Source organism: Sceloporus undulatus, chromosome 10 (assembly GCF_019175285.1).
Source record: "Sceloporus undulatus isolate JIND9_A2432 ecotype Alabama chromosome 10, SceUnd_v1.1, whole genome shotgun sequence".
Taxonomy (NCBI): domain Eukaryota; kingdom Metazoa; phylum Chordata; class Lepidosauria; order Squamata; family Phrynosomatidae; genus Sceloporus; species Sceloporus undulatus.
The window spans coordinates 10,481,887-10,500,451 of record NC_056531.1 but is presented as its reverse complement, the minus strand read 5'-3'; the positions used below and the strand labels follow the sequence as shown (position 1 = coordinate 10,500,451).

Below are 18,565 nucleotides of genomic sequence, written 5' to 3'. Positions count from 1 at the left end.
CCTTGTTGTTGTTCTTAACCTCTCTAGCAAGCCTGAGTTCATTCTGTGCTTTAGCTTTTCTGACTTTACCCCTACATGTGCTTGCTATTTGTTTGAATTCCTCTTTGGTGATTTCCCCATTTTTCCATTTCTTATACATGCTCTGTTTAAAAGTTAGCTCAGTTGAAAGTTCCTTAGTCATCCATCCTGGTTTCTTGAGACACCTCCCATTTTTCTTCCTAACTGGAACTGATTGAAATTGTGCCTTCAGTATCTCCCTTTTGAGAAACTCCCATCCATCCTGAACTCCCTTCTCTTTTAGTATTCCTGACCATGGGATCACCCCCAGCATTTGTCTAAGTTTACTGAAATCCGCTCTCCTAAATTCTAGAATGCGTGTCTGACTATGCCTGGCTTCTCCTTTCCATTGTATAACAAACTCCAGGAGAACATGGTCACTTCCACCTAAGGATCCCACCACTTGCACCCCATTAACCAAGTCATCCCTGTTGGTTAGGATCAGATGCAAAATAGCTGATCCCCTTGTTGCCTCTTCTATCTTTTGGACAATGAAATTGCCTTCGAGGCAAGTGAGGAATATGCTAGACCATGAGGATTTGGCCGAGTTTGACTTCCAGCAAATATCAAGATAGTTGAAGTCACCCATCACTACTACATCTCTCCTTTCTGAGTGTGTGGTCATCTGTTCTATGAAGGCATCATCCAATTCCTCCGTCTGACTTGGGGGTCTGTAGTAGACTCCCACAATAACATCTTTGTTGTCCCCCCCTTTAATTTTTATCCAGATGCTCTCCCATGCTCTGTGCATTAGTGTAGAGACATCGCAGACCATGGGTCCCCTTTATTTGCTGTCTGTGCAAGTTTTTTTGCCTCCCACTGTTGGGTCCTTGCACTGTTTGTCTTGTTCCCTCTTTGACAGTTTGGCTATTTTCTCCATCCCTGCTGTCTCCCTCCCCGACATAACTCAGTTTAAAGCCCTCCTGATCAAGTTCTTGAGACTGTTGGCAAAAACATTTCTTCCAACTGGCGTGAGATGCAACTCACCCCTTGCCAGAAGTCCCTCTTCATGGAACCTCAGACCATGATACAAAAATCCAAATCGTTCTTGGCGGCACCATCTACGGAGCCAGTTGTTTATGTCCACTATTTTCTTCTCTTTTCCTGGACCATGCCCTTCGATTGGGAGAAGAGATGAGATGACAACCTGTGCATCCACCTCTTTCAACTTCCTACTCAAAGGCTCATAATCCTTTATGATATTCTGAAGGCTGTGCCTTGCAGTATCATTGGTTCCCACATGAACCAAAAGAAAGGGATAATGGTCAGTGGGCTTGACAAGTCTTGTCAGCCTCTCTGTCACATCATGGATCTTTGCCCCAGGGAGACAACACACCTCCCGAGACATCTTGTCAGGCCTGCAAACCACTGGTTCAGTGCCTCACGACCACCATATGCCTCCTCCGAGGCTTAGCAGTGACTGTTCCCTTTGGTGGTACTCCCAGGGTCCCCTGCTCTGTCCCTGAAGTCTGTCCCTACTGCTGTTCCTCATCATCCTTGATAATAGAGAGAGATTCAAATCTATTCTGCAGCTGCAAGCTCACAGAACATTCCCTGGTTTCCCTACTTCTGTGTGTGATCTTCCTCCAACTATCTACTTCTGTTGCGTGTGAAGTGACCTCCTCCTCCCCAGCAACCTCCTCTGTGTGTTTCCCGTTCAGGACCATCTGGTACGTTCTGGTCAGAAAAACCTCTTCCTCCCTATGATGCTGAAGTGTAGCTACTTGGGCCCCCAGCTGCTGTACTTTCTCTTCTAAGAGGGCTACCAACTTGCACTTAGTGCAGGTGAAGTTCCCCCACATCTGTGGGCAAGAAGACAAACATCCCACAAGTGTTGCAGGTGACTGCAGCAGGTCCTTCAGTGTCCATACGGAGTAGTCTTAAGGAGACACTTTCCCTTGCGAAAGACCAATGTAAAGGACTCCTGTGAGCTTGGCCTTTGTCCCCAAACTCTATTAGTGAGCTCAATCAACTGGGATTCTAGTTATGTACAGAGCTCCTGGCTACTAGCTCCTTCCAGAGGCAAGTCTCTGACTCACTTCCCCTGAGTAAGTCCCCACAAGCCCCTTCAGGGAGTAGTGAAAAGTAAAGTGTAAAATTGAAGATGTCCTCCAACACTGTGCCCAGGTGACCTTCTCCTCTGTACTCCATACCCTCCTTGAATATAAAAATCTAACAGAAAACCAGGGTCCTCTTTTGCAAAGAATGTCCCAGAATTCCTCTGCCAACACTTCTGTAGAATGAGTCTTCTAGCTACTCCTCCTCCTCCCAGTGACCAAAGAAATGGCTCACACTTTTAACATTTTAAGCTCTTATTCAAGCAAAGGGGACACAGAAAACCAGGGTCCTCTTTTGCAAAGAATGTCCCAGAATAGCTGGGACGAACAATCTGATTCGGACCAAAGTTGCTTGGATTAGTTATTTCTTACCCTAGCCTACCATACAGGGTTGTGATGAAAATAAGATGAAAATAAGCATACTGGAACTTTTTGTAATTTTGTGGCTAATGAATGATTAATCAGCAGAGATTAAGTTTTCTATCACACACATGTGCATGTGCGCACACCCACACGGATGAATGTTAACAGAATTAAATTGCATTCTGGGCGAGTCTGTGCTGGATCCTCCAAAGGATGCATTTAATTAGGGAGAACATATACGGAGAATTGAGAACGTATATTAGAGTGATTAATAAAGCAGAAATATTCCAATAATATTTTAATATTCATGTTTTGTGTATGAATTGTGTACAGAAAACTAGGCATGAGTGTGTCCAAAAGCCACCTAAACTGCAGGCCATCACCACATCTTGTGGCTGTGAATGTTATAAGCTACTTCTGCATTGAATTTGGGGAGGGGGTCAGTGGGGGGGAATGTTGCCATTTGTTATCTATCTGGACATACTTTAACAAATATAGATTTTATGCAGAGGAAGAACAGCGCTGGAAAGTTTGCAAAGCAAGAAACATGCAAGGAAATTAAAAAAACAAAAAACAAAACCCAAAATGTCAAGGCATTAAATTGAATCCTGGGAACATTTATACGAGAAATTCATTTGACAGAAACAAATGTTGCTAAAGGCGTGCTCTGACTCCCTTCTCTGTCTGCCGGGCCACAGGCTGATAAAGTACAGCAATGCTACTGTAGCCCCTCCAGGGCTTATTTTGACTAAAGCTTAGGAATGTAACGTATAAACACAAGACTCCCACATTACACTGTTACAACTTGCACCAGCCGCAACTGGACAAAAGCCACATTTTCAGAGAAATATCTCCCAGGGATAAAGCTTGCGTTGAGCTTCTCGCTTTTCTAACACGCACACACACTTTCCTTGCATAAATCACGTGCGCCAAACTCAAGAGGTGACTGATATACTGCAAGCAACTGCCAATTGAACTTCCACTTAAAGCGCACAGAAGACCACCCTCTGTTTATCTGCGCAAGGGTGAAGGGAACATATGCAATATTTTCAGTGCTGAATGGAAAAAGGTAGAACGCTGCAAACGCTGCCTGCATTTGTTGGTTTGTTTTGGCGCGTGTCACTTCTGACTGATAACGCAAAGCAGCCCCATTCAGCCAACATGTGAATGGCTTTTTCATAGCTTTAGGTCACTAGGACTCAAAGGCATGATGCGCCACTGCTTTGGTAACAGACCTGACCCAATATTTTTAATTTTTTGTGGGCTTTTTGGGCTATGTCGCCATATTCTAGAAGAGTTTATTCCTGACGTTTCGCCAGCATCTGTGGCTGACATCTTCTCTGAAGATGCCAGCCACAGGTGCTGTCGAAACGTCAGGAATAAACTCTTCTAGAACATGGCCACAGAGCCCAAAAAGCCCACAAAAAACATGGCCGACCATGAAGCCTTCAACTTCACCTGACCCAGATGTTTAGCTGCCTGGGGCAAAGAGCGGCTAGGGGGGGAAAAACCTGGCTATTTGCAGAGTTTAAGTGTTCGATTTAAAAGGTCCAACACACATGCAGGGAAGTAATCCTGTTGGAGATCACTTAACTGGCCCTGGCTCAATGCTAGGGGAATTCCAGAACGGTAGTTTTGTGGAACATTGAGGCCTTCTCTGTCAGGAGAGCTGGGGTGCCACATAACTACATTCCGGAGTCCTTAGGGGCTCTGAGGCCAGGGCAGTTAAAGCAGTGCTCAAACGGATTAGTTTCTGCACTGGTTGTGTTTGGGACAATAGGTCCTAGAAAAAGAGCGGCGGATCTGCATGATGAAATAAATCCAGGGTTGACATCAGTTTTAACTGCCTTGACTCACGCATGGAAATTCTGGGGGTTATAGTTGTGTGAGACTTAGGCCTTCTCGTCAGGAAAGGGGCTCTGGTGTCACAAAAACGACAGTTCCAGAGGTCAACAGGCACGGGCAAGTTGAAGTATTGGGCAACTGGATTATTTTTGAGTCGGGTGCAGCATGGGCAAATCCCTCCCAAAGGTAAATGTACGTGAGGGAATTCTGTTACCTGAGATGGAGGTAACAAGTCACATTTTCTAGCAACTTTTAATGTTACTTTTTTAGGGGGATTTAAAGAAGCAATTTTGTGTGGGATTCTTGACGTTTTGTGCCATTTGTTTCTCACCAGTCTTAAAATGCGCCCCCAAGGAAAACCAAAGAAGCAAGTTATTTTTTAAAAGTGTAGCTACTGTTTTAAAGAAATGGGAATGGGCAACTACAAATTACTTCCTTAAACTGCAACAAGTAACTCTGAACGTATTGTTTTTTTAAAAGGAACTTTCCAGTGCTGCCATCCCTATATGAAACATGACTGGACTGGCAACTGAACTGTCTTCAACTCGAAGGTGAGCACTTGCCACCACACTGGGGGGAGAAGGGCCAAGCCATATGGCACGCCACCACCTCCCAGCATCGCGCGTCTGAGGCTAATGGTAGAACTGGCCCTTTTTTAATTATAGATGTAATCGTCATACTATTAAAATGATATCTTTTATGATGGATGAGGACTAGCAAAAACAAAATTACTGCGAAATCTTGTACTGTCTTCCCCACTATCCTGGAATGCCAAGTCCTTGTGATGCCTACTTCATTAGGATCAGGTTCAGGGCATGACGGGTAACCTTTCATTCCAGGACACATCCGATTGAAAATCCTGTGCCCCGACAGACCTGCTACATCACACAGCTGCCCATTGACATCGAGATACCCACCTGGAAGAGATGTCTTTAGACTACAACTGCCCTGACTCCCCCGGGCAGGCATAATCAGTGGGGGATAACGGGCAGGATTCTGGATCTGTAGTGCCCTAAAAAATCCTTTCTTAAGCTGCCGTCAAGACCAACACTGTACGGCTGGAACTGGCTCCAATGTTTGGCTCAGTTTGCTGGTCAAATCACATGGGGCACGTGATCTTATGGTAAATAGTAATGAGCTCCCCAATCTGACAATTTTGAGATGGCAACATAGCCTCGGGTTCAAGAATTAGCCCTTTTAAAAGTGAGCTATCTAATTGAAAGACTCGGGAGGAAGGACGGTAACCCAGAAACCTGGGTGTTGTTTTTTATAGGAAGAGTTTTTGGAAAAAAACCACTACATTTTCCTTTCAGAAATGGAAAACTAACCAGACTCACTTTTTGACCCACGGGTACCATTCTGGGAAAAAGAGAAAAGGGGAAAAAGAAACAGCTTGGCTGTTATGCAGAAAAAATAATGGCCAAGGACCAAACTAGTTAAAGTGTCTGATTTGAACAGCTAATTGGAGATTAATGACATTTTCATTCACAAGTGGAGACCTGCAACAAAATGGTGGCCGCATGGAGTCCCTACTGTTCAGAATTCAGACACTCGTTCTCTTCTATTGTCCTTCACCCTTCCCGGTTCCCCTCATCCTTCCAGGCTGCTGCCTCTTTAGTGTCTTAGAAAGTACAGTCTGGGATACAGTGATGTGTGTACTGGATATATTTAAACCAAGAGTTCTACCTGCTCCTAGGCAGTTCAGAGACATAGCCTTGTTGTCCGGAAAATCAGTATGCAAAGAGATCTTGTAGCGCCTTTAAGACTAACTGAAAGAAAGAAGTTGGGCAGCATGAGCTTCGTAGACTTCAAGTCTACTTCCGCAGATGCACTTAAGAAGTAGACAGAAGTCTACGAAAGCTCATGGTGCCAACTTCTTTCTTTCAGTTAGTCTCAAGGTGCTATAAGATCCTCGACATACTGATTCCACAGATTAACATGGCTATATCTTTGTAGAGAAGTTGTAGCATACACTTTCCTAGACAAGGTCTACTTCCTCAGATGGCAACAAATGTTCCTCAGATGGTTCGAGGCTATTTTACCTTGCAAAACCATCATTTTCAAGAGTCTGAGAAAGTAACTTCTTAGGATACAACTGCCAGTATGCCACCACCAGCATGGCTAGTAACTTAGGGTTTATCACTGGTACTGAGTCCTGTGCAAAATGGGATTTAAAATCCAGAAAAAAAATGCAAAGCGGTTGATCTTCAGACACATTGGGTTAAAAAGCAATAACGTGGCTTAACCCAATGGAAATTCGACAAGCCTGCTCCTTTTACTTTCGGGATTTTCCGAAAGTAAAAAAGAGCGGGTTTTGTCTACTTTCCATTTGGGTTAATGTCACATTAGCGTATTAACCTACATCATGGGAAATCAATGCACTTTTGCGGTTTTGTCCACTTCTGATCGGGTTAATCCCGACTTTATCTGAAAATCTACCCCTTTTGCAGGTTTTTTACAGTTTTAAATTCAGTTTCGCATGGGATCAGTCCCATGTGATAAACTCCTAAGAAAAAATACATTTCCAAGCTCTGCACATTCTTGTAGGACCAGCCCCCATGCTTCCCACCATCCCAAATGTCTTCAAACCGATCAGCTGCCAGCTAAAATCAACTGAACTGATGCATTGGACAACTTCAACACATTTTTAACCCTGCTAAGAAGTAAAGTCAAACATGAAGACCAAAAGACCAATTAAAGACACAACTGGCGTAGAGAGAAATGAAGGATTATATAAACAAAAATTGGCATGTGCTGTATAGTGTAAGCACTTGCTGCCCTCTTGTGGCTTGGCAAGAGATATGATAAAGGACAAGTCAACAAATCGGGAAAAAATTACATGGCTTCAAAAGGAACATAGAGTTTCATATTCAAAACACCATGCCTAAAAAGTAAATTATTACATATTTAGTGTCCGGATGGCATCTCGCAGCATTATATTAAATAAAGAAGGATCAGACAACAACGTAATAGCAAAACAGAAACAAACTTATCAGGCAACTCCATATATCAGGGAACAGGAATCGGTGGCTCTCCAGATATTTACGGCAGAGATGGAAAAGTCTGGCCCTGGGACAATGTGTGTCCCAAATGTTTTTTTGTGGCCCTTGAACCCCCCTAGAAGGCCATTTTTCTGACTAAAAGAAAAGTATAAAACTGCCTTCTGCTGGAAGCCTTCAGAAGTGAATTCACTTTTTAAATAGTGGCACATATAACACAGAAGTAAATCCCACTGGACTTTCCTAGCAGGCGGAAGCATACTGAAAAGGGCAATGAGAGGAAAGGTGGGTTTATAAACCGCTGCTTTTGCGGCGATCTGCCACCGCGCTGGTTTGCTCGCGTGAGGGAGCCGCTGCATCCAAACGCGCGGCTCCTACTACGGAGCAAAAAGAAGCTCCAAAATGGAGCTTCTTTCCCTGCGCAGCTGATGCCACGAGGCACACCGCTGGCGCACTTGCGATGTCATAGGTGCCAGCAACACATCTGGACGCTATCGGCCAAGACGTAAACATAGCGGCCGTCTGGAACGGCCGTTGCCAAAAAATACGTAGTGACTACGTATTAGGGTTAGGGGTGTGCAGAAGCACTGCACCTTCCTAACCCTAATACGTAGTCACGACTTATTTTTTGGCGGTCGTGTAACCCGCCAAAGTGAAAACAGTCAAACAAAATAGAAAAACCAAGTGAGGGTGGTGAGCACATGCAATAATTTAATAAAAGGGTATATGTACAAGTCCGAGTGGATGAGACATACGTTTTCCCAGGCGATTTTTTCAGCCAAAGAGATCATCACTTGTAATCCCAATACTCCTGCGCCCCTGCAAACTTTTTTTTGTAAGAAGAAAGAAGAAAGAAATGCCAGGTTATCAATGAATGATTACTAAATGATTTAGCAAGTCACATGTGAAGAATTAATTGTGGATTTTACAAGCCCTCTTAATTCAGTGGTTTTTGTCTTCGGCAGGATATATATATATAATATTATTAGCCTCATCATATATGTATTTATTAATCTATTAGCCTTAATTAAGAAGCAAACTCAACCGATAAGCTCCCTTCCTCCAGGAGAGACACTGAACCAGGGCCAGGGTCAAGACACAGGAAAAAAGCAAAACGGTGCCCTCTTTCATTCCATGTACGCAAACCTATTGGACTGCAAACTGAATTTTTCTTCAGCACTGACTATCCATCTGGAATGTGGTCTCCCACTTTTCCTACTTCTCTCCATCTTACTTACTAAACATTATCTTTCTAGGGAGCCCTGTCTTGTCACAATGTGGCCAAACTACAACAGCAGCTAAAAACAGCAGACTAGCTGAGTGTGTGTGTGTGTTGTGTTACAAGGCAGACTGTGTAGGAATAAACTCTTCTAGAACATGGTCTCATAGCCTGAAACCCTCCCCCCCCCCCCAAAACTACAGACAGTGTACTATTCCTATAATCATTTATTGCCATCTCCCATCATCTGCTGTCTGAGGGGTCTGCCTTATTTGGATCAATGGTCAGGGTGGCTATCGGGTGAACCAAAGACAGAAGTGGAGCAAGGGGTTTAGGGCCAGGAGCTAAGCTGTGTCAGAGTGCATCAATGGCTCCATCCTACCCAAACTGGGATTTGTAGTTTTGTAACGCACCAGCATTCTTTGGCAGGGAAGGCTAAAGACTTTGTAAAGCTACAAATCTCAGGATTCCATAGGACGGAGCCAGAGTACTTAAAGTGGTGTCAAACTGCACTATTTCTACTATGCAGATGCATGCTCAGACAGATGAAGCTAAGAGACGGTCCAGAAGCCCCCAAATTCTTCAGCCAGCATGGCCACTGTGTCCAAAGTAACTTGTTCATGTGCTACCCATTGATAATCCTGCTGGCTCCATTAATGGAGAATGAATTCCATAGCCAGTGTGAATTCAAAGGCAGGGGGATCTGTTTAAGCTTACCAATTCAATCTAGCCCTGATGCAATTTTGGCTTCCTGAAAAACCACATCCTGCACATTCTTTTCAGGGGGCATCTGTCTGCTTCCGCTCCTATCCCACACCATCTCTTTTATTTATTTAATTTACAGCCCATCTTTCTGCCACAAGATGGCACTCGGTGGCTAACAGCAAATGCAAATAAAAAAATGCAAGTAAAATTGAAAAGGATAAAAATGCACTTAAACCGAAAAGAAATCCCAGCACCCAAGCAGTGACAACTGCTCTTCAATAGCAACTGAATGGAAATGCCAAAAGCCTGTCTGAGTATCAATGGAGGTGGCTGAAAGTGGAAGGGCAATAGAGAGAGAGCCAGGCTTGCTTCCCTTGGCAGGGAGTTTTAGAACTTGAAAAGGCCACCAAGAGTTTTTGATCTTATATCCTCACCCAATGTGACTACACCCAGAGAAGCCTATGGAGAAGAAACATGTTTGGTTTTTGTGGGTTTTTCAGGCTATGTGGCCATGTTCTAGAAGAGTTTATTCCTGACGTTTCGCCAGCATCTGTGGCTGGCATCTTTAGAGAATGCTAACCTGAAAGAGTGGATATATATAGACTGTGTAACCCTGGCTTGGGAGGAGTGATTCCCATGTTAATCTGTGTATTGTTCTGTTGAAGATGCCAGCCACAGATGCTGGTGAAACGTCAGGAATAAACTCTCACAGAACATGGCCACATACTGTAGCTCGAAAAAACCCACAAAAAACTATGGATGCTGGCCATGAAAGCCTTCGACTTTACATAAGAAACATGTTTGTTCAAAAGTGCCCTTTGAGGACCTTCTGATCTGACTTTCCAGTCGGCAATGGAAGTAATCTGAACTAACTGAAACAAAGATATGTTTCCTTCATCTATTCTATCTACGGGTGATCTATGTTTCTTCTGCCTATAATTTAGCCAGTCTTATTTCATTTATCTATAAAGTGTTAACTGAGAAAATATTTGGGCAAGCCAAAGGTTTAAAAATAGATTGGGAGGCAAATCTTAACGCAAAGATCTCAGATAATGCTTCGCACACCATTTGGTCAACTTCTCCCTACAGATCAATTTCTGCCCTTCGGGAAAAATGTGTTATAAAAGCTGCACACAGATAGCATCTTTATCCCATTAAATTGCACTGTATTAATAATGTTCTGTCTGATGAGACACTGAAGAGGTTGGGTGGGGATGGTCTCTAGAATACATGTGGATTCATTGTCTTACGGTCCACAATTTTGGAATCCATTCCTATCCACAGTCAAATGGTAAAGCAAGATACAGTGGTACCCCGGGATACGAATTACCCAGCTTACGAATTTTTCGGGATACGAAAAAATCCCATAGGGATTTATTGTTTCGGCTTACGAAGGTTTTTTCGGGTTACGAAAAAACCTCGGCGCTATTTTCAATGGAAAGGCCGCCACCGGAGGGCAGCAGAGAGCTATTTTTTCCATTAGCGCCTATGGCAATTCAGGTTACGAAGGTTTTTCGGGTTACGAAATTAGCCGCGGAACGAATTAATTTCGTAACCCGAGGTACCACTGTATACAGTTTCAAGATGCTTTATTACTTCTGTTGATCTTTGTTGCAGGCAATACAAATTTACCACATAAATAATTAATCTCTCTAATGCTAGGTGCTGCTCGAGCTGAAATAGCAAGGCTATGGAAAGGTCTGTCAGTTAGGAGGTAGCTAGATCCAGTGGCATCACTTTGGGGGTGCGGTGGTGCGGTCTGCACCAGGTGACATCCCAGAAGAAGGGTGACACCCAACCGGTCTATCTTTCCACAGGAGGGGGGCGCAGACACTCCCAGTCCTGCTTCCCTATGGTGGCAGCAGTTCCTTGTGAGGAGTCGCCAGCACTGCAGGGAATGTCAAGGCCGAGGGCCCCTGGTCCTGCTTCCCCATGGCGGTAGTAGTTTCCTTGTGAGGAGGCTACTGCCACTGCGGTGAAGGAGAAGGGGCGAGCCTGGCCTTTTGGCAGCCACCCCCCCTCCACACACACACGTGGGGTGACACTGGGGGTGTCACCACCACTGGCTAGATCAGTGGTTCTCAACCGGTGGCTCGCAACCCCTTTCCTTTCACAGGGGTCACCTAAGACCAGGGTTGGCGCCATAATCTATAATACTCTAGTGCAGCAGTTCTCAACCTATGGATTGTGACCCTTTTGCGGTTCTCAACCTGTGGGTCACGGCATTAGAATGGTTGAGAACCACTGCGCTAGATAGACTCTGGTGGGCTGCTTAACAGAAAAATAAACCCCGCATACTCACGTCTTTGGAAACTGTTCAGAAACTTCAGAGGGTCCAGAATGCTGCAGCCAGAATGCTGACTAGAGCCAGTTATAGGGAGCATAGAACTCCCTTGTTGGAACAGTTTCACTGGCTACTGGTTCATTTCCGAGTACAATTCAAAGTGCTGGTCATGACCTATAAAGCCCTATACAGTTTAGGTCCAGACTATTTGAGAGACCGTGTCTCCCCATATGAACCGCCTAGAGCCCTATAACCCTCTGGAGAAGGCTTTCTCTTGGTCCCACCACCATGTCAGGCTTGCTTGGTGAGGACATGAGAGAGAGCCTTCTCGGTGGCTGCTCCCAACCTCTGGAACGCCCTTCCGTGAAAGGCTAGACTGGCCCTCTCCATGCTTGCTTTTCAACAGCAGGCCAAGATGCTTATTTTTAAGTACACCACAGTGGAGTTTATACTGAGCATGTGTAGTGCCTTTTAACGTCTGCTATATCTTAAACGTAATTTTATATATATATTAAGGTTATTTTAACTGTTTTAAATTTTATTTTAATGTTTTTTTAAATCTGCAAGCTGCCTTGGATCCCTTCGGGGAGAAAGGCTGCATATAAATGAAATACATACATACGTACATACATATATACAGAGAGGACATTAAAAAGGACATCTTTCTGGAAATCTGGTTCCTTGGACTGTCATATCTGGCCACAGTGATACATGCCTTAGTTACATCCCAGCTGGATTACTGTAACATGCTCTGTGTGGGGCTGCCTTTGAAGAGTGTTTGAAAACTTCAGCTGGTTCAAAGACAACTCCCATGTTGAAACAGTTCCATTGGCTGCCGCTCCATTTCTAGGCACAATTCAAAGTTCTGGCTGTGATCTATAAAGCCCTATATGGCTCAGGTTCAGGTTATTTGAAGGAACATATTCTCCCTTCCAAAACAGCCCAGGCTTTGAGATCTGCTGGGAAGCTTTCTCTCGGCCCACCAACCTCACAGGTACATCTGGTGGGAACACAAGAGAGGGCCTTTCAGTAGTCTCCCTTTCCAGAGACTAGCAACTTGTCTACTTTCTTTTTGCAGGCAAGTAAAGACTTTTTTTGCTCCGACAGTCATTTGAAGAGTGACTGTATAAGGCTCATTTCACTTAAGCTGGATCTTGCTAACTGTTGCGCTGGTGTCTGTGTGTGTGTTTAATGATGTATATTTTAATCTGTTTTTAATTTTCTGATAGTTTACTCCCATTTTAACTTTTGTATCTTGTGAATTTTTAACACTGTGTTTTTTAATTTGTTGTAAAACATTTTGAAGTTCCAAACTGGAAAAAGGCACGACAGAAATAAATATAATTGTGATTACTGCTACTAATACTGCTATTATACTGAGGATTATCTCGCTACAAGAGGCCCACCATCATGGCTGGGGGGTTAATTATAATGAATGTATGGCTCAAATTAAAAAATAAATTGGAAAAAAAAACCCAGGTAGGCTTGCATGGAAGAATAGACAGACTGGATCCATATTTAGCAGTTCAAATGCTTAACCACAGTTAATGGCAATGAGAACTGACTTCACACAACTTACATTTGTCGGATATTTAGGCCTCCCGCCAGTAGCAAGGACTATATTTTCTCCTCTGAGCAAAATCTAGGAATAAAGAACAAAAATATCAGGAACAGAGATGAAAAGCAAGATTGGCTTTCTTTTCACGCTGGCTTATATGACTTCACATTGGCTTATAAGGGTGCACATTTAAACTATACACCTATATAATCATAGAAGGGAAGGCATGCCTATCTGTGGTATCTATAACTCATTTGGACTTCAGGCTAGCTGCCTCAAAATTTGACAAGAGCGTTTCTGATTGTTGCCCAGGTTGCAATGGCCAATTTTAAACTGAAATTCAAAAGAGGAGATTTACCAGAAGGGTGGCAGTCAGCATGCATTAGAAAATCATGGCAGGTACCTCATTTGACTGCTTGTTGTCTAAACACAGAATCTAGATTGAGGGAAGTGACAGTACCACTCTATTCTACTTTGGTCAGACCACACCTGGAATGTGGTGCCCACAATTGAAGAGGCATATTGACAAGCTGGAGCAAGTGCAGAGGAGGGCAACCAAAACAGTGAAGGTCTGGAAACCACCAAGACTTAGGAAGCTGGGTATGTTTGGCCTGGAGAAGAAAAGGTTAAGAGGTGACACAACAGCAATGTTTAAATATTTGAAGGGATGCCTTGTGGAGGATGGAGCAAGCTTGTTTTCTGCTTCTCCAGGGACTAGGACCTGGATCAATGGATGCAAACTACAGCAAAAGAGATTTCACCTAAACATTAGGAGGAACTTCCTGACAGTAAGAGCTGTTCAACAGTGGAAGACACTGTCTCCTTGGAGAATGGTGGAGTCTCCTTCTTTGGAGGTTTTTCAACAGAGGTTGGATGGCCATCTGTCTGAAGTGCTTGTATTGTGTCTTCCTGCATGGCAGAATGGGGTTAGAATGGATGGCCCTTGTGGTTTCTTTCAAGTATGATTCTATAGACTGCAGCAGCCAGTTCCGTGTCAGAAAGTCAATATTCAGACCAGCGGCTTCCTAGAAGCAAAATTCATTGGGAAACCATGACAGATGCCACAAAATTGGGCAGAGTTTTTGGTATTTTTGAGGGGCAAAGCTCTTAAGAATTATGAAGTGGAGGAAAAAAGGAGGAACCGGAAAAGTCTAAGCAACACGATATGTGAGGTTAAAAAGGGCGTGGTAAAATACTAGAGAGTTCTCTGAGGTACAGTTGGTAAGATTCCTGAGATGAGGGTGGGGGAACAGGAGGCTTCATGGACCATTCATGCCAGCATTCTCTGAAGATGCCAGCCACAGATGCTGGCGAAACGTCAGGAACAAACTCTTCTAGAACATGGCCACATTGCCTGAAAAACCCACAAAAAACTATGGATGCCAGCTATGGAAGCCTCTTCACGCTGCATGGACCCTTCTTGGCATATTAGGCATAGACATGGGCAGTACCAAGCACAAGTCAGCTAAAAAAACAGGAGAGGGCTTTCTGAAGTACTGTAGTGCTGCTAAGGTTCCCAAGACTGAAAAAAGGGAGGAAAACAAGGGGGCTAAAAGAGTGCTGTTATAACAGGGCTGCACTTTAGAGCCGGTTAGAAGAAATAACTGGCTAGTAAGTGCAACTAGCCACAATTTGCTGACCCTGTCAAAATGTTCATTAGTCAAATCAACTGAAATAGATTCCAGTTTGAAGGAATGTACAAATTCTCCACTTGCAAGAAGCCAGTGAGAAAAAAGAAAGAATGTTAGGCATGACAGGCTACCCTCCAGTTAACACCAGAGTTGGGAAGGAACAAGTTACTTGCAGTGCGTTGGTAACAAGAGTGGATCAAAGCTATGTTTCAAAAGTAATGCAGCACATAGGAATGAAGTGACTTTATTCGTTTAACAAGTTAACTCAAGCATCACCTTTATGTACCAAACTGTGATGGCCTGTGGTCATGAACAATAAAGTTTACATGATATGGCCATTCTTTTCAGTCTTAAGCAAGGTGAAAACAATATGAAAGGAATAGCATGAGTTACCCTTTAAAACACCGTAATGAGTAACAACAGCAAATTATATTTTAAACACAACAATGAGCAACAGAAACCAAATTGTTTTAAAAATTAACATTCCAAATGCTGATTAACTCTGAGGGAATGTAGCCTCTGGCTTAGTCAACACTTAGGCTGGATGGACAAATAGTCTGACATGGTATAAAACAGCTTTCTATACATCTTTATCTGTATCTATGTATACAGCAACCTAGTTATATACTGCCCAGGGACTTACCTCTTTGCCTCCTTTTGCCAACCCGCGAACTGTGTGCTGATCCAAAAAACTGCCTTTCAAGTTGAAGTATTTCACTCTTCTATAAGCAAAATAACAACTATGTAAGCAATGATAACAACAATTATTATGATTATTATGGACCTCTGCAGAACACTACGAACAGGAGAATCCTATGCTTTTTATCCAGAGGTAAACCTACTGCATTCAATGCGACTTACTCCCAAGAAAAGGCATGTGGGACTGCATCCATAGTAAGCCACTACTGTGTCCTAAAACAGGTGTGGAGTCTCTTTGTAACTTATTCGGGGACAAACACTAATTTCCAGGAAACAGATCATGACCAAAGCACTTCCATTTTTCCTAGAAACACAGTGCAACCGACTGGGGATCACAAGTGGAGGAAAGTGGGGCAGGCGCAGCTTCTCCAATCCTATGAGGCTGTCCACCTATACTTTGCAGATCACAAAGTATAGGTATCACCTTGACACTCTCCAGATGACTTAGCTCACAACTGTCCATTGTTGGTTTGAAAGTGGTAGGTTGAGGAAGGCTGGTTTATAGTATACTAGATGCTGTCTGGAACCACCATCCTGTTAGATGATGTGAAAATATATTGCTGAAGATTTGTTTTGAAGATTCCACTCTTATGTACTTAAGTCAAACGGCATTGATGTAAGAAAGAAAAGTAAAGCATTTCATTTACTTGTCTTGCAGCTGTACTCTGTGACCCCAATTCAAGGATTTAACATGGTTTTGAACAGCTTTTGCCATGGTGGACCTAGAAAGGGCAAAAAACAAACAAGCGTCACCACCATCACCCTACGCATTCTGCATTTACATGCTCAAAAGACACATCGAAGGGGAGCTCCACCTTCATGCTCTTCAGGTTCTTAAACCAGTTGGTGAAAAAGAGCATGATTAACACAGCCTTCCCCAACCTGGCACACCTCTGGATATAATGGCAACAATACAGCCAGCTTAGGTGATGGGAGCTGTAGTCCAACACATCAAGCTGGGAAGCCTTCACTTATGAGAGAAAAAGAACTGCCTCAAATAAGGGCTTGTACATTCTGAAGAGTGAAGGTGGATGTTGAGGTGCAAACACGATACTTGCCTTCACTTTCAGTAACATGATTTCACAAGTGCAAAAAACTATGAGATGGCCACTTCCCAAATCTGTCAGGAAGACAACCAGCCTCACAAGCTCCAGATGGTGAAGAAATGCACAATGCTTACCAAGGAAACTGTCCTCTACCAAGTCAAGCATTTTGTCTACACAACCTACTATCATCTATACTGACTGGTACCAGCTCTCAGGTTTTCAAGATGAGATCTTTCACATAATCTGCTCCAAACTTCCACTTACATTAATCCTATGAATGAGAGACGGTCAAGTCATTCTATCGTCAACAGCTCTGCTCAGGTCTTGCAAACTAAGGGCCCTGGCTTCCTTGCTTGAGTTTATCCATCTGGAACGCAGTCTTCCTCTTTTCCTACTACCTCCACTTTACCAGGCATTATCTTTCTAAATAGTCATAATAATAATAAATTTTATTTGCATACCGCTTTTCCATAGATCAAAGCGGTTTACAGACCATATAAAAACCATTAAAAACATCTCATAAAAATAGATAAAATCCACTAATACAAATTATACAAAATCTGAACACAATCATTCAACAGGGTATGGCAGAGAATCGATGGGAACGGGAATACACAGCTTCATTTTACAAGGGGGAAGGCTTGACAAAAGGCCTCTTTTTAAATGTTACCAGGGAGGTCACAAGACGGAGCTCCTCGGGGAGACCATTCCAAATTTGTGGGGCCGCCACTGAATAGGCCATTTGCAATGTAGAAACATGTTTGGAAGATGGAATTTCCAACAAGTTCTTCCCAGACATCCTGAGTGTGCGGGGCAGATTATATGGGGAGATGCGGTCCCTCAAGTAACTTGGGCCCAAGCCATATAGGACTTTATAGGTAATAACCAACACCTTGTATTGTGCTCGGAAGCGAATAGGTAGCCAGTGGAGATCTTTCAGAATAGGTGTTATATGGTCAAACCTGGATGCACCGGTGACCCATCTGGCTGCCATGTTTTGTACTAGCTGAAGCTTCCGGGCTTGGTACAAGGGTAGCCCCATGTAGAGCGCATTACAGAAATCTAGACGAGAGGTTACCAGAGCGTGTACCACAGTTTCAAGGTCCCTTTGGCCCAGGTAGGGTCGCAGTTGGCGTATCAACCGAAGTTGATAACAAGCACTTCTGACCGTCGCATCTACTTGAGATGTCAACTGCAGAGACGAGTCCAGAAGTACTCCTAAACTGCGAACTTCGTCCTTCGGGGGAAGTGTGACCCCATTCAGGACAGGTGGATAAACCTCCTTCCCCAGGCCTGGGGAACCTATCACAAGCACTTCCGTTTTCTCTGGATTCAGACTGAGTTTGTTTTCCCTCATCCAGCCCATTACCAACTCCAGGCAGGCGTTCAAAGGAGAGACTCCATCCTTAGTCACTGCATCAGTCGGAGAGACAGAGAAGCATATTTGGGTGTCATCAGCATACTGATAACACCGCGCCCCATGTCTCCGGATGATCTCTCCCAGCAGTTTCATGTAAATGTTAAACAAAAGTGGGGGACAAGATAGCTCCCTGAGGGACACCAGATGTAAGTTCCCTCTTAGAGGAGCAAGTGTCCCCCAACTGCACCATCTGGAATCTGCCCGAGAGGTAGGAACGGAACCACTGGAGTGCAGTGCCCCCGATACCCAACTCCCTTAGGCGTTCCAGAAGGATACCGTGGTCAATGGTATCAAAAGCCGCTGAGATGTCCAAAAGCACCAACATGTCTTCTCATGATATGTCCAAAGTATAATAGTGTCAGTTTAGTCATTGTGGCTTCTAAGGAGAGTTCAAGCTTGATTTGTTCTCTTGGAACAATTTACAGTATTTGTCTTTTGAAACAGTCATGGTACCCATAGAACTCTCCTCCAGCATCACATTTCAAATGGGCTGATTCTCTTCCTATTAGCTTTCTTTACTGTCCTGCTTTCAGTACTGTACCCAGAAACTGAAAATACTATAGCATGGATAATCCTGACCTTAGTATTCTCACTAGGATCAGGTAGCAGATCATGAAATCAGAAGACTAGGACTTGGGAAGGCAGCCATGAAGCACTAGATAGCATCCTTGAGTGTAAAGAT

General features: G+C 43.7%; 1 protein-coding gene across 1 annotated transcript in view; it reads right to left on the bottom strand.

The window, feature by feature from the left end:
• The window catches only part of TXNRD2 (thioredoxin reductase 2), an 83,210-nt gene that overhangs the window by 47,684 nt on the left and 16,961 nt on the right, over window positions 1–18,565 (bottom strand). Inside the window, 5 exon segments of the mRNA XM_042441567.1 lie at window positions 8,077–8,104; window positions 8,107–8,132; window positions 13,095–13,171; window positions 15,362–15,440; window positions 16,065–16,139. Coding sequence (XP_042297501.1) covers window positions 8,077–8,104; window positions 8,107–8,132; window positions 13,095–13,171; window positions 15,362–15,440; window positions 16,065–16,139 — 285 coding nt within the window.